General features: G+C 45.3%; 3 protein-coding genes across 3 annotated transcripts; 2 read left to right on the plus strand and 1 right to left on the minus strand.

Moving 5' to 3' along the window:
* Positions 1 to 560: 560 nt before the first annotated feature.
* N7509_012671 (uncharacterized protein) lies at positions 561 to 794 on the plus strand (the record flags this gene model as incomplete). Its single annotated transcript, XM_056637308.1, has 1 exon — positions 561 to 794. One exon carries the CDS (start codon positions 561 to 563, stop codon positions 792 to 794), a length of 234 nt encoding a protein of 77 aa, XP_056483338.1.
* An 11,372-nt stretch (positions 795 to 12,166) lies between these two features.
* On the plus strand, positions 12,167 to 13,815 carry N7509_012672 (uncharacterized protein; the record flags this gene model as incomplete). Its single annotated transcript, XM_056637309.1, has 3 exons — positions 12,167 to 12,715; positions 12,794 to 13,344; positions 13,395 to 13,815. 3 exons carry the CDS (start codon positions 12,167 to 12,169, stop codon positions 13,813 to 13,815), a joined length of 1,521 nt encoding a protein of 506 aa, XP_056483339.1.
* A 1,662-nt stretch (positions 13,816 to 15,477) lies between these two features.
* On the minus strand, positions 15,478 to 15,923 carry N7509_012673 (uncharacterized protein; the record flags this gene model as incomplete). Its single annotated transcript, XM_056637310.1, has 2 exons — positions 15,478 to 15,635; positions 15,875 to 15,923. The coding sequence occupies 2 exons, from the start codon at positions 15,921 to 15,923 to the stop codon at positions 15,478 to 15,480; spliced, it is 207 nt and encodes a 68-aa protein (XP_056483340.1).
* Positions 15,924 to 16,024: the final 101 nt, after the last annotated feature.

Consider the following 16,024-nt stretch of genomic DNA (forward strand, 5'->3'; position numbering starts at 1 on the left):
ATGCGTTAAATACTCCTGACGCACTGATCCTTGGCGCACTAAATCTCTCAATTTTCTTTGCGTTTTCTAACAATTTCGGTAGTAGTAAAGGTTCAAGTTACACAACGTGGTATTGGTATTATTTAACGTCCGGCGGGCGGGGGCCCTAGGGTATGTGGACGCTATCTTCAACTAAATATAGTTAAAGTGCTTATTAGTAGGAAGCAACTCAAGCAAAATTCACGGCCCCATTGGCCAGTTGGCAGAAGCGTCACCGACCTGTGAGTGATTTTCGCTGTACAAAGTGTATAAGTGCATAGGGATCGCCAGTTGGTGGCATGGTACAACGTTCTTTCCTCGAAAGAACAAATCGCACTTGCCTTCTTTTTAGTCTCTCCGAGTCACCTGCCTCAGACAACAAGAACAACTTTGACTTAAAAATGCCTCATATTTTCACTTCCATTCGATTTCGAGAGAAACTACAATCCTCCTTGTTTGCTTGACTCGCAGTCACATGCAGTGCCGCTTAAAATCTCACCTCTGGAACACCAAGACGACAGTTCCAGTGAAGCTGGTCCTGGATGGCTGGCCTGGCGACATGTGCAACACGCTCTGGTGGTGTTGCGCGACGACAGCTGGATTCTGGAAAGACTATGCGACGTCGAGAAATGCCATCCTACATCATTTTCCGGGGCCAAAGCCACACCTGCTCCGAGAAAGACACCCCCGAACCTGACTCTCAAGATTGTCGACTGGAGGACGGCACCATGTCAGCCTTACCGGGTCGAAGCACACGACCACGTGAGACTCTGTGATTTTCCCTTACTCGACAAATTTTTGATCAGGAAAGTACCCAACCTTCATATGCGAAGTATTGCCGAATAGCTAGAGTGAGAGCACGCAGGAATCTGACTTTAAAGGCCTTTAAAACCTGTGACCTGCTTCAAAATAGGCCACTGCGGAGAGTTTCCCCAAGTACGAGCAGCCCCGTTGACTATGGGGTACTAGTCATTGCGGAAGGGACTCGCTACCTAGGCCGCAAGAGAAAACCTCGGCAATACTTATAGGTTCGCTGGGCAACTCTGGGCCAGAACATGATAAATGTGTTCCTCAAAGCATACTCGGCGCGGAAGGGAAGATAGCGGAGGTCTCGCATAGATGCCAGTATTCAAGTCTACGGCCGACCATTCGTGGCACAACACCCTCATATACCCTTTCCCTGTCCAAGAAATCTTCCTCGCGGAAGGGAGGCTTATATTGACCCTCGCTCCCAAAGACGATCAAACATAAACATTCCTGTGCTAATTGGCGGTTCTCCGATCAAATTCATCAGCTTGGGCTATAAAAGTCTGTTTGTAACACAGCGGTTACTAGATTTGTTGCGCTTTGGATGCGTTCGGTTTCCATGTCTGAAAGGCTTTCGGATCGTACGATAAAGGGGAAAGACGACAATTTGTCCTCAACGTCAGCACCTGTCCACAAGGCACCGTCAAAGGGTTACCGGAGATCTCGAGCAGGGTACCGCGATAACAGATGGATCACGCTGAGAACGCTTGTCTGTTTGTCTGCCCGATGATCTTTTGGCAGCAGTGTTGTACGACTAAGCAGAGGTTGGAGGAAATGGTTCAAATCCCCGAAGACTAATTGCTTCAATTTTTTTCAATGGAGTTGAAAAAGAAGATCACACAATATCAGAAAGTTGCCGCCAATCCGAAAGGATTCGGTTCATCACTCAATATCATAAAACAACAACCGAGATGGTTTCAAAACTCGAGATCCAAGCCAACAAATTTCGACAGGAGTTCAAGTCAAGTCAGGATGCAATGAAATTCCTTTTTTTCAAAACGCTCATCCGGTTATTCAGCACAGGCCGGCCAACCAGGTTCAGGACCAAAAGGCTGCATTAGGGCAAAGTATGCCCTCAGCGATCTTCTGAAAACTAACCGCAGAACTCACCTTCGAGATCCGTTGTCGGAATATTCTCAAATTTGTGTGCAGGGCAAGATGAAAGTTTAACCCGAATTCCCGCAATCAAGGTACTGTCGAGCGACATTGATTGCTAGTACATAATACACACACCCAGTGCTTCAATTCAGGTAAATTCACTTCAAAATTCTGTATACCTTGGAACGATGGTAGATAGTGATTTTCGAATGCTGGGACAGGAACCCCCCCCCCCCTCTCTCCCGTCTCTCCTTCTTCTCAGTATGTTTCTGTGCTTCTAGTTCTCCAAATCCAGCCCGTTGATGATTATTAGTACCACATAGGGCTCCATAAGAGTTCTCACCCACCGGGACATGGTACTATTAAGCAACTGGAAATTCAATCAATCAGGAACAGCCCTCTGGTTTCAAAGCGGAGCTTCCAGCGTTTTCTCAGATTGTTTATTAATTTGAGTATTACTGGGAATGAGTGGCGTTTGCTGGCGCTTTATGTTCCTTTGCAATGCATGCAAAACGTGAATTTGAAGATGTTTGCCAAAATTATGTAGTGACGTGATTCTTTGAACTCGGTTTCTTGGTAGTAAAATGTTTCATGGGTCGGAGGGCCACCCGTGCTAGAGGGCCACCCATCCCCACCACCACTATATTTTATACAAATAAATCAACCAACGCCAATTGAATTACAAAAGCTAGGTGATATTATTAAGCAGGCACCTATTGTACTTATGCTCTTCTATATGATAATTACCACAACACTGTAGCGCCCTCTCATTAGCCAGTCTTGCTATACGTGAAGGTACCAATAGTTAGACCTGTGCAATGGGCCGCCCATGGGCCGAAATTTTGCAACCCGCCCATGGGCTGGGTACCCATGGGTATTTGGGGCATGCCTATGGGCATGCCCAAAGGTGCTTATTTAGCTAAGACATTACATAATTTTTATAATTTTTTTATATATTACTAGCTTATTACGATGATTATTTTAAAATAACTACCTTAATTATAGCTAAATACTAAATGGCTTATATATTGATTAATAATCTCTAAATATATTTTATATATATTTATATAATACTACTATTTGCCCTACTTATAGGCGGGTTATGGGCAGTTAGGGCATGTCTATAAAAATGTGGGTTTGCCAATGGGCATGCCTATGGGTTTGTACAGATCTAGCCTTCCTTGTCGGGGAACAGAGCGATATTGAACTCTAGTCATACGATGGGCTAAACTTAGGTTGAGATTGCACAAATTACGACTTTTGAATACATATAATAATGGTACCTGGTTTTGTAACCCACTTTTATCGATGCAAGTCTCTGGGGGCATGGACTAGAAGTAGGGATGATGTAATTTCGAAATTGGCCAACCCTTTTCGAAATGGTTTCAAGATATCGATTTCAATTTCAGTTTTGATCTGCAAATCCTATTCCATATTAAGTTAGATTTGCCTAATCAGACTAGTGTGAATTTCAATTTCAAAAATCTCATTTCAATTTCAGCCAATATTTGTGAGATTTCAAGTGTATGAAATTTCATTTTGCCATCCCTAACTAGAAGACTCCATGCAACCCATGCAAACCAGCGACTGTTGGCAGCTCACTCAAAGGAGCCCAGAGCAACGGTCCTACCTTGGGAATATTAGCAAATCGCCTAAAGAAATTCTTGAGTTCCTCGAGAGAACTCACAGCGAACCCTAAAACAAAAAGTGAGACACCCAACGTGGTAACTTCGCTGCCGATGCCAAACTGCTCTTCAATTTCCTCGATGCCCCCAGTATAGCCCGAGGAAACGAACGCAACAACCAGCGTGGCAATAGCAACCAAATTGTGAGTAATATTCGAAACCAAATTTACCTCCACACTCTTGTGTTTCCTTTCCTGGACTCTAGTAATACATACGACCATAGGGTGTGGAGAACAGGGCTTCCCGTCCGCTCAGCCGTACTTAAGCCACACGCCGGCAGGTTAGTAGTATGGTGGGTGACCACATGCGAATCCCTGCTGTTGTATGTTTTTGCTCACCCATTATTTTTGATTCGTTGGGTTTAGTCAGTCCTTGCCGCTTTACCCCTTCAGCCCTTCGCCTGAATGAAACTCATGAACACCCTGAACAGATGACGTGGCCCCTCGGCTAAGCCTGTTGTGCTTCATAATGTCATTGCAAACCACCACCCCCTCTTCACTCGTTTGCCATCTTTTGGGGTCCTAACCTGGTTATTGCTGACGCTGTAACGTTGTCGCAATCACCACTGTTTGGTCTGGTCTTGGACCTTCTTTCGAGGGACGCAGTGAAAACTTTATCGGCGAAGGAGGCGCAGAAGCGAATACGACAAACTAAGGGAAGTGGCATTCCTTGAACCAATGCCCTGCTAAACAATGTCGGGGCCATAGGCTAAATACAGTACATACTACGGGTGGGACATACCGTGGTGATCTTCTATCGTGGTCCTATCACGGTGGATCTACCGCTTATCACGTTTTCCTTCACCAATCATCAGGGCTTAGTAACCGCTCACCTTCGGCGCGAAAAGGACAAAGTAAAATCTTGACTGGATACCTTGCTGGCGGTACGAGAAGAAGTTGGCTGGACGGAGCTGTGGGAAATGCCTTATCATGCATTAAAGGCTTTTCGTGATTGAAAAATTTCATTCGCCTAGATTATATTTAGAAAGCTCCTGTAATCCCCTTTGCTTTGAAAAGCTTCATGTTACAGCATTCGAACTACGTCGGAAAGGACTCGGACGAAAAGTGGTGTCTTTACTTTTGGAAAAGGCCTAAAAGTTTCTCCAACATGAAAAACCAGATAGCAAAGACGCAGATCTTATATATGGTTCCGAGGCGGCTTTCGAGCGAGCATGGACTCTACATGCTCTAGTCAGTCCTGGATATCTAACAGCTGATACCGAGCCGCAGTTAGTGGACGAATCCGCAGAAGAACGCTTAATGACAAAAGGTCGAAATGGATCCGGTGCTATTGACTTTTGGCGATTGTGCGGGTTTCGTCGGATTGGAGCATCTCGCTGTTTTGCGTTATCGTTCGATCTCCAACATCAGTCTCGCGCATTCGCGGTGGCGTGTGATTTTAACCCACGAAGAAGTAATGCAGAAGATCTCGAAAATGAGGAGCTTGAAGTTTTCTATGAAGCAGATTGTTGGACTAATGTAAAGGAACTGAAAATGGAACGACTTCGTGATGTGTTGCCACTGTATCATGCATGTCTACACTGACAGATGAAGAACTCAGGGCTTTTTTCGTCACTCATGCCGATGATAAGATTAGCTGGGATCGAGTTACGAACTCTGAAGCCACGCTTCTATATCTAACAGCTTGCGAGATCAAACCCCTAAGTAAGAAATGGCTACTTGAGAATGTCCTCCACGCCAACTCCTGGAAGGCTGCTCGTGAAATCGACGGGTACACCCCGCTCGAAGCATTAAAAGAGAAGTTAGAGAAAGGGATAACACAAAAGCAATGTAGTCTTTTCAAGATACTGAATATATCGGATCGCTTTGAAGGAAACCCCGAAGCCGTAGTGTCCTATCTTTCATTACTGTTTGGACGGGATACTTTGGGGCTTAATAAAGCATGCCTTTGATACGGGTGAACATACGGCGATTACGTGGGAGGCTTTATATCCGCCCGAATGAAGAGCTCTTTAACCTTTCAGGGCGAGATTATGTATGACCTTCTGCAGGAAGGAATTGATGATGGCAGCTTTTCGATAGAAGACAACGACTACATCATTGTGCACCTTGATTCCAATGTGCGACAGAACCTCAAAAGTAATTAGTTACTACGAAGAGGCTTTGTGAATAATTTTCGAATTGCCGTGGAGTGTCTTGAGGAAAGAAGGGTTCCAAGTGCAGGTAATTTTGAATGGTGTTGTACCCATCGGAGCGAGTGGCCACCAGAGTCCAAGAACTATCAGCGGTGTGCTGGGATGCCGGGCAGTGTTTCGGTATATTTTCGACACTGCTAAGGAATGGGACGAGAAAGCAGGTAATGGAGAGTGTCAACTCACTTTGGAAGAAAGGTGGTCGGAACTTCCAACGTGTAGAAACGATCATGAGTTTGAATTCGTTGCCGGGTTTTTTTTAGTAATAGTGGGTGATTGCCTTTCGTTGCCATGCTGATAAATGTAGATCAAATAAACCATTATCCCCTTTGAAGAATTGGTGAAAAACGACCATCAAGTCTGCGTAGCTTGAGGCACTAGTGATGGTATAGCTACCTGTTCCCAGTCGTTGCCCGGCTTTGCCCGGCTGAGCCATGAGTATCAGGAATGCATAAGATAGCTAGAAAAGAGGTAAACCCGTGGTCTATCGTACGAAGGAGGAAACGTGGACTATCTCAGGAAACAGGACATCGGAGGATCGTCTACATCGTGGGTATTTTCGGGTATTTTCGCTAGTGCGAGAACCGTGGCACATCCTAGGACGTAGGAGTTCGGGAGACCATGTGTAACGTGGGGTATCCACGTACGAAAACCGTGGCATCCTGTGTACCCTTGTTTTGCGCCTCTTGCCTCGGCGAAACGCTGACGATCAACCGAGACGCCAACGAGCGCCCCACCTAGTGAATATTCTACCAACAGAATATTCAGTCGCGCGAAGGTTCTGATAGTTATAATTTTTTCACTTCTGAATATTATAGAATCATATTTTTGTGTGCTACAGAAAAATAGAACCGATGAAAATTTTGTTCTGGTAAAATTAAACTAGGGTTAAAAATACATGTTCTAAAATTCTCAGTCAAAAATATTCTTTCGTGAGAAAATTATTATCTCAAAATATTAACCCTGGTAAAACTGTTCCTTTTTCTGTGCAAGAGATCACATGGTATATGACACACCCAGGACCTATCCGAAACAGTATGAAATCTGTCAAGGAAAGCAAGCAGACACCCAGGTTAATAATAGGATCGTTTATTACTCTGTACTGCGTACTGGAAAAAGATACTAAGGTACAATGCGAATCAGAAGAGCCTGATCATTGCGGATTCGAGTTCTCCGGTTTAGCCCGATCGCTCGGGATGTAGCGGAGGTGGTCAGGGGTGAAATGATTTCTCACAGAGACCCGGGGCATACGAGGGTATTACTATCTTATTTGGTCATCTTTGAAGATTGTTTTAACTACATCTTCCTGTCAGATTTACTGATACAGTATCTGGAACATATCCTCCTACGCTTTTTCGGATATAGAGGGATACATATGCTCCTATAATGACCGAGATGAGATCCAATCAAGTCTCTCCAACCAGCGAGCTCCGTGGGCAACACGTTGGAAAATGGCAACGCAATTTCGACATTTCGAGTCCGGTCGGAGAGTTTTGAAAGATATATCCAGTAGAGATGGTCCTCTCTTAAGTAGGTGAAGTTGATGAGTATATTTATAAACAGAAATGGATCTGATGCTACCTAGGTGTCTACGAAAAAGCCGATCAAACAATTGCTTCGTACCGAACGAAGTTGACTATGAATATGACAACGGCTGCATGGGATTCCAACACAGCACGAAATGTTCGGCACCGTACGCTAGTGACAGCGAGTGCATCTTAGATAAGGCTGATGAAGCTCTTTAAATAAAAGGGAGGCTTGGTATGCTTTTCCTCCTAAGAGATTGCGTAAGGGACCCGCGAAAGGCTAACGGGTTGAATATCTTGGAGAAAGTGGCTCAAGAGGGCTGTATATATGATTTGACGTACGATATTGATCCTATTATAGATCGACACGCTAACATGGACTTAAAAAATCAATTTACCTCGGCGTCAACAACTACATACGCATGCAGACAAGATAAGTGATGACTCAGGTAATGTAGCGAGATGGAACGATAGGTGAGGTGATAACTGTGTGTCTTCTGGTGTAGGTGCTAATGGGGGAAGTAACTATTACTATCTAGCAAACGGTGGTGCGGCACCCCGGATGCTGAGGCCCGGAGAGCCTCAACAATATGGGGACTTGAGATTACGATGGGTTGGCAGTCTGAGCTCATAGCCTCCACATTGCCTCGCTTTATTACGTGGACATAGTTCTGTCTAGCTATGATCTGGTCTGTTGTGATAATATGGGGAGGCGAAACAAAGGATTGGAGAGGTGCCATGGCATTTGGACAACTTCTAGCGGCATGTTTATCAATAATTGCACTTCACGCAAATAAATGAGATCGTCAATTTTCAATCGAACAACTTTTTCAATTCATTACCCAAAATATAACCAATTATAGACTTTCTATAACATGCCTAAACGGGCAAGATTTAGTTCTTTCTCAGTGGCCTGGATGACTGTCACTTAGCTAGGACAGTAAGCTTAAACTCGTTTTCGATTTGCGTCGCTATTGTAACGGGCTCATGCCCGAAGGGATGTCACGTGATGAAACGTAACCTTAACTGGGGTAAACAAGACGAACGACACACAGATAGCTTCCTTCCCTCGCGATTGTTGTAAACAGCATGCAGGCCTAGTAACAATTGAGCGGTTGTCGCTACAGCCTTTCACAGCTATTACTTCTTTCGCCTCGGCTAGCTTAAGAGGTCTCTTATACAAGGAACTGTAAGAGGCGTATTGCGTCATTCTTTAGCTCTGTCGGTATGCTATCAAGTATACGCCTGTATGTCCCATTGAGACTCAGCGGTAATGATGTGGCAGAAATGCATATACTTCGTACTAACAGAAAGTGAAGAAAGACCCGTCGCAAAGAGCGTTCGCGGAGTGGGGTTGAAATGGTAACATATCTTCCAAGCTACGACAAGGTCTTGGACCAATAATACCTTCAGATTGGAGACTGTGGACTGTAGTCGCTTGCATACGATAGCTGGCTGGACGAAATGATTAGGAGCCGTCAACGCTAAGTGCTTTTATTTCACGACCACGATAGGCCGCTAGTTGTCATTTCATAATGGGATTGCAGCTTGCATGTAAGTCTGGTCTATTCCATAATAGGGGCAAAAAGCTATTTAACAAAGGCTACTGCTTTGGTAAGCAGGCTAATTACTAACATTGCCAAGTAATGGGCAATGTATCCGACTAGTAACAGTGACTTTGTCGCGACATGTTAGGACCAGGTGCTTGTCCTAGAAAAGGAGCCTTGGGACGAAAACCAGCCAGACTGGCAAGAAGAATCATCTTCACGACCTTCACTGTCTACCAGCTCCTTGGCATTCCTGGATTGCACTTTATCACATGAAGTAAATGCACGGACCTCTGCTTACGGTGGAGAAGGTTTTTCAGATGTCCAATCTCTTCCTACCATACATACACTGATTTTGCGCAATCTTCCTACAAACGAACAACCGTTGAATGTTCTGTGAAAGTGTCACCACGGTCATCTTTTTTGCCCGCGTTGAGTATTAGCTGAACTCCCCGGACTTGTCTTCTGTTATAATTTGGCAACAGTGCTACACTCAAGTAATTCGTGCATTGAATTATTAGTGCATTGAGTGATTCGTGCATTGATCGATGGTCGCTTAATCAAGGCACAGGAGATATGATGAAGATGCACGTCGAACACGAAAGGCATTAAATGCGCACTCTATAGATACATATTCAGTGGGGTGTGATGGGCTGAGGGCGGTTAGTGCTTCAGATACGATTGATTATTTTAGCTTTTGCCCATCCTACTTGATCTCCAAGTAGTCAACTACAACTCCCTAAATATGCTAATTACCACAGAGAGTACTCTCGAGACCTGTTAGATTTTTTGCTTTGTTTTCCTCTTTTATGCATATAGAATTGAGTCTCATATCTTAGTCCTTGTCTTGTTTTCCTGAAGGAACCCGTAGCATTTCTGTTGACTTATGCAATTACGACTTTTATATGAAAAGTACAGTATGAGTGAGGACAGTCTAGAAAGCTTAATCAAATTTCTGCGAGTCACTGCTCGGCTCTCCCTCGATCGCAATCATAAACCAGAAGCCAAGGTGGCGGTATAATCTAAATGTGGTGATCACCTGCGGAATGTTTGGTTACATCACTTAGAGGTGACGGCTAGTCCTTTATTGACCCTATCCAAATCTTAGACAGTTATACAAGTTGGTTTGGGGTAGTAGGCGTACATAAAAAAATTAGCTGCCGCTCTTCTGTGGATAGCGGAGCTCGTGGCATACCAATTGAGGCAAGGAAAGCCCAAAATCCCGAATCATCTACTTTCAAAATATGTATCTGACCTATCTCTCACAAACAAATGCCTACGCATACACCTGCGTCGCACATCTTGCTGTATTCGGGCGCCTTTTTCATCAGAGTTGTTTTGCGACGGCATTTGTTGTCTCTTCGATCTCCTGGGGCTCATAGAGGAGACGGGCTTAACAGCGGCCATTGCGAACTGGAGCCTTGCTCTTTGGGTGGCTAGGGGTCAGAATTCATATTGATTAAACTGAGATCGGTATTGTTCTTATAAATATTGATATCTCAATTATAAAATGCTTGAAAAAATGGTATTGCTGAAAATATTAGGTGGAAAATTGGCATTTGTACATGGTCTGTTTATCATTGAAAGAAAGACGATAGTGATCATTTGCAGGCAAAGGTGAAACTTACAGCAGATTTGCAAATCCTGCTCAAATGCGCTATAAGATTAGGTCGGGAATCAACGTAAAGATTATATATTTGCGGGTTGTAAAATTTAAACGTTGACTCTCAATACAAGAGGCTGTTAATTGCCGATATTAGATAAGGTAAGCACTATTATGACTCCTTCACCTAGCTAGAGATACGTGTTTCCCAATAGCTCCTTACTCTAGGAGCAGCTAATTACCCCTGAAAGCAAGCACGTTCATATTATTACCTGCTGTGTTCAGAAACGAGATGTTATATAAATTGTTGAGGTACGTGCAAAGCCACCTCAATAAAGAGACCGCGATGAATCTGCGACCGCTATAAGTCAATCCTTTTTTGCACCCGTTCAAGACCTGTCCTGAATGTTCAAACACAGGCCTGAAATCTACAAAAGAAAATATTGCTACGGGTCTTAGCGAACTGGTGTTGAATAATATATTATTTTCGTACTCATTTTTAGCCAGATTACACGCCTATCTCTTCTTGAGTTGATGGCCTGTCGTTCCAACGTGGAGGCGGTAGATTATGTAGTTTCTTCGGAATAAAGTTCACCTGGTCTCGACAGGGACTTGCCAACACCGGTGAAAGTAAACACCTCATTAAATCTCATACTTCGCCGCAGCACTTTTCTGTGTATTTTTTCTTTTGCTACATACTAACTAATTACTGCTGTATATACTGATGCTCTGATCGATGTGGTGGATCTGCATACTATCACCTGTAAAATGGACCTATTATTTCTCCGGCTTAGCTTTACCCTATCACCAAGTTGAAGCGATGTTCATTCTTCTGAATACAATGAGTATGGAAAATGTGGTGAATCAAACTGATTCCTTAGAAACGTGTGCCTGGTGAAAGACGAGTTCAACGTGCTCGAGGGGTGGAGATCGTCTCCACGAGCCTTCCTCACGTGCGCTTCCTATCAGTCCGGAGCCACCAGGCTGTAGCCTTGATTTTTTTTCGACCTAGAATGGTGCCTTGGCTTCTATGCAAGACTAATCGGATCCTTGTCCTTGTTGGGCCAAAATAATCGCAACATTCCGCTGTCTCCACTATTTTCGTGGTCTATAATAGGCCACTAACCGTTATTTGGTACTGGTATGGAAATCGCAATAAGTCTGCATTTCTAAAATACTGGATGAAAACTATTTAGTTAACGTGCAATTACCGCTTTGTAAGCAGTTTACCTAATAATGCCAAGCAATTTGGAAGTGTATCCGACTAGTAATGGTATACATTTCGCGACAGTATTGGGGGCCGTTCAAGCCGTCCTGCCTGAATAAATGTGCATTAAAGGGGCGCGGCCCGCGCCTGAAGGGTAAAGCTTCTTACCCCAAATATTTAAATAGGGTGTGTTCGTAGATAAAACTTTCTCTCCGAACTGTTCTTCCCCAAACATCACTTTACGCTATTTAGCGACACCTAGCCATGAGACCATGGCTCTCCGCAGTTCTCGGGGCACTGGCCTTGTCCCGTCAAGCATCATGCTCAGCAGGTGATATTTGCTACATCTCTGGGCCTAGAAGTATGACAGCTTACTCGCTCGAATTCGGTTTTGGAGTTGTTGATGCTTATTCGCTACAGTTAGCCTCATGGACGATCGATTGTATTTCATGGGCGGGAATTACAGCACAGTTTCCTATGATGGACAAGTGATCGAACCTAGTAGGCTCTCCCCATAGGAGCGATGAATCATGATACTAAGAAGGCAGGCTCGACGCTATATTATATAGACCTCGACAGTCAATTCCCCGTTGAAAGCACGATTCCCAAGTCCGCACTTCATACCGATACTATAAACTCCGACATAAGTGTCGCACATCAAATGGCCGAATACCCAGGATCTAACGGCGCAATGTGGAGAACGAATGACAGTATGTACTTTTTTGGCGGTGGATTTGATACCGCCATTGACACAGTTTCATTCTATAATGTTTCGTCTGGCGTATGGAAAGAGGTCGAGGTGAGCGGTGGAAAATTCAACTTCGGGAATCGGTCGACTGCGCAAACTGCCAGTGTTCCAGAATTGGGTCTTGGGTTCATCTTTGGTGGAAGTGGTCCTTACATGGAAGGCATGATACGATTCAATTCATCCGATCCGAACAACCTGACATGGACGAATGAGACTCTCAACCAGGGATCTCATGGCGTCAATGTGCCAAATCTAAACGCTGGAACTCTCCTCTATATTCCAGCCAGTACGGATGGCATGCTCATTAGCTTTGGAGGTGGAAATGTTAGCTATCCCTCTACCGCGCACCAAACCATGCTTCTGAATAACCCTTCGCTCTTATCTTGCTAACTTACGGATCAGGTCACTGAGGGAATGAGCCCTGATTCAGGTTGGCCCTATCCTGCTGATTGGAATACCGTCTATGTATACGACATCGCTTCTCATACATGGTGGATGCAAGAGACGTCTGGTAGCAACCTACGCCTTGACCTAGATTCATTCTGTGCTGTGGCTGCGGTGTCACCCGACCGCAGCGCATTCCATATATCAGTCTACGGTGGATGGAGCTTGACAGATCAGCGCGCGTACGAAGATGTTCGTATTCTTTCGATTCCATCTTTCCAATGGATAAATGCAACCGAACTATCGAACAAGACCAATACAGAACAGCAAGTTAATAAGACTATTGGTCGCACTTCCATCGGCGAATGCCAATTGTTTCATGGTACACAGATGATCGTCCTTGGAGGCGATGTACACGCTGGGGCATATTCACTCACAGACGGAGCATGCAGTAACGCGTTTGAGCCAGTGCGTGTTTTGGATCTCTCGACATATGAGTGGCAAAAAAGCCTCAATACCACTGCTAGCTATGAGGTCCCATCAATCATCTACAACAAGATCGGCGGAGGGTATGTTTTGAAAACAACCACTTATGCATCCCAAATTAATGATTATATAGACCTACTGGAGGAGCCACAGTTACAGTGCCCGCTGCGGGTTTTGCAGATGCTACGCTGGCCTCCTTGATACAGAAACGTGTTCCCGGATTTGAAATAAAAACATCGTCTCAGTCAACTACGTCGCAAACAACCGCGTCTCAAGCATCAGCCGAGAAGTCGCATGGCAATAATCCCGGTGCAATTGCCGGTGGAGTGGTGGGTGGAGTGGCTGGACTAGCGGTGGTTATTGCTTTAGTTTGGTACGCAATGCTTCGGCGTAAGAAGCGGCTCCAACCCGAAGAGAGTCAAAAATCGACGTACTCCGAGCACGCTGCGGGTCCTTCTGAACTATCAGCAGAGGCACGTGCTGAACTGGCCTCGAAATCGGATATGCATGCTGAAATGCCGGGTTCTAACAAACCAGTTGCTGAGCTGGCTTAATCGGGGCCTTCTTCATGAATACTTGAATGCCCAGAAACCTTGAAATTAACTACTAAGATAATCTTAATTATAGTATATTCAAGGATCCTAATAGAACTTGAAGTCAAATAAGGTCCTCCGACTCGGAGTCGCGGTTTTCGTAATGTTTTAGTATTGTTTTAATTAAACCTTTTATCTTGTTGTCGATCTTAACAAGATCGATCAAGAGATAACCACTTTTTTTGTTCCTCATAGTGGAGATCAGAGAGAAGGCGACCGAGTGAGAGATCTATAGCAGCAGCTGTGAAGATGGCCCGGTGAACAAGAGCAAAAACCATTCATTTTATCCCTCATCTGCGTTCTAGCACCTCGTTAAATCTTTCCCTGTCGGAATTTACAAAGGCGACTTTTGTATGTCAATTCCGGCCCTTCAGGTGAAGGGCTGGAGCGGCGCCCCGCTAGGGCGGCGAGCCGGCTAGGACAAACTCGTGGGCGCTAGGTGACTACCGACATACAATATCTGTTGTATGTTTTTTTGTATTTTTACCAATTGCTAGTTTTTCCTGGAATTGGTGTCTTGCCGCTGTACTCTCAGTCCTGCACAGATGACGTGGCCAATCGGCTAAACCTGCCTTGCTTTTTGCCATCACACATTCCCCCTGTCAAGTTGCCTTGCTCCGGTTTACCGCTCACGGTGGACCAGGTACATAATTACTAAAGCCCTGCAAGCGCTAGAGTCGACCTGCTGCCCTGCGGCGTTGTATCCCTCCCAGCTCCACTCATAGATAGACATAGTAGTGTTTCTGGGATTTCATGAATCAAATAAGCTACACTTAAGAGTCTGTGAAGTGATAAGAGTCATGGCGCTTTCAGCACACTCTTGGCATGCGCAGGCGATCGACATTGTGTCCAGCTTTCGTAGTACCCATCTGGAAATATCCGGGGGCATAAGTAACATCTCGTGATTTAGCCTGCCAGCAGCTTCACAGCTGGTGCATGCCCAGTCACGCCCACACCGATAATTGCACTAGGTTTTGCATGTCAAACAACCGTTCTTTTATTTCCAGTCGAATTAAAGAATAGCTTAGCAGTGGCGCTAATGCTTCGTGAAAGTCTCAGATATCTTGATCACTGTCGCTCAGGGATTCCCCGTCGATCGAACATGCTCATCAACGCCAGGAGATCGGTCGCCGCGGGTCACTCCTGGCGGATCCGCTCGAACGATATCTGCCACATTGTGATAACCGCATACCGAATTCTGGGATCGCGCCAGAGATCCGTGGAATCTTCCTTCTGAAGGAACTATGTCCGCTTCGACTCACTTTCATGAAAAATTTGAAGGTAAGCCTAGGCAGTGAGAAAGGGCAAACGGTTGGTACTGTAGGACCCCGCTTGAGTGATCGCCAGGGCAATGTATTCAGGTCCATGGATCAGCGCCCTCTCGCCCTCTGTAGAGTCGCCAAATTGGGGGACCGGAATTCTTCACCGTAAGGGTGATGGACTCTTCGTTATTCATTCGCTGAACCGCGCTCACATGGCTATCGCTCCCAACCAGCCTTGCTGCCAGACCATAGGATAGACCCATGCGCGGCTGGGGATGGGAACCTCACCAGTAGCCCTCGTTAATTGGTTTCATTGCCACTGAAAGACACCGTCTTCATCCGCATCATCTAACACCATCAGTCAGCGCCCATTGCCTGCATAACACAACCACTGGGACACAAGCTGGAGGAGGTTTATCTTCGGATCGGCCCGTCCCGGAATCGTAACTGCAGCAATATTCTCGTTGCCCTGTTGCAACCGCGCCGCATTGCTAGCGTGGATCCAGAAAACCCATGTGTCTGGTGTTGATTCTCGCATGCGATAACAATAACTTACGCCGCGGCTTTGACTTCCATTGGATAGTATCGCTTATTGGTCAACGTCTTTACAAATCTCCTTTCAGTAGGCCACACTCATCGGAAGATTGCATTGCGTTAGAGTGCATACGCAGGTCACATGGTTCACAAGTAGGGTAGTTGGTGTCCGACAGCTGGTGTGGCGAAGTTCACCAGCACTGCCTGCTCGTGCTTGCGCTTACCTTCAGCTTGCTCATCCTCCGCCCCACTCCAGCAAAGAGGAGACAGCATGATCAACACAACCGTCTTCTAACTTTTCGCACCGTACGCCAAATCGTGTTTCCTCGCAGACTAAAGTTCAGTCTGTAGGGATGTATACTAGCTAGAGAAAT

This window comes from Penicillium cosmopolitanum (assembly GCF_028827165.1).
Source record: "Penicillium cosmopolitanum strain IBT 29677 chromosome Unknown utg000011l:1.0-3548175.0:1.0-3550911.0, whole genome shotgun sequence".
Lineage (NCBI taxonomy): Eukaryota > Fungi > Ascomycota > Eurotiomycetes > Eurotiales > Aspergillaceae > Penicillium > Penicillium cosmopolitanum.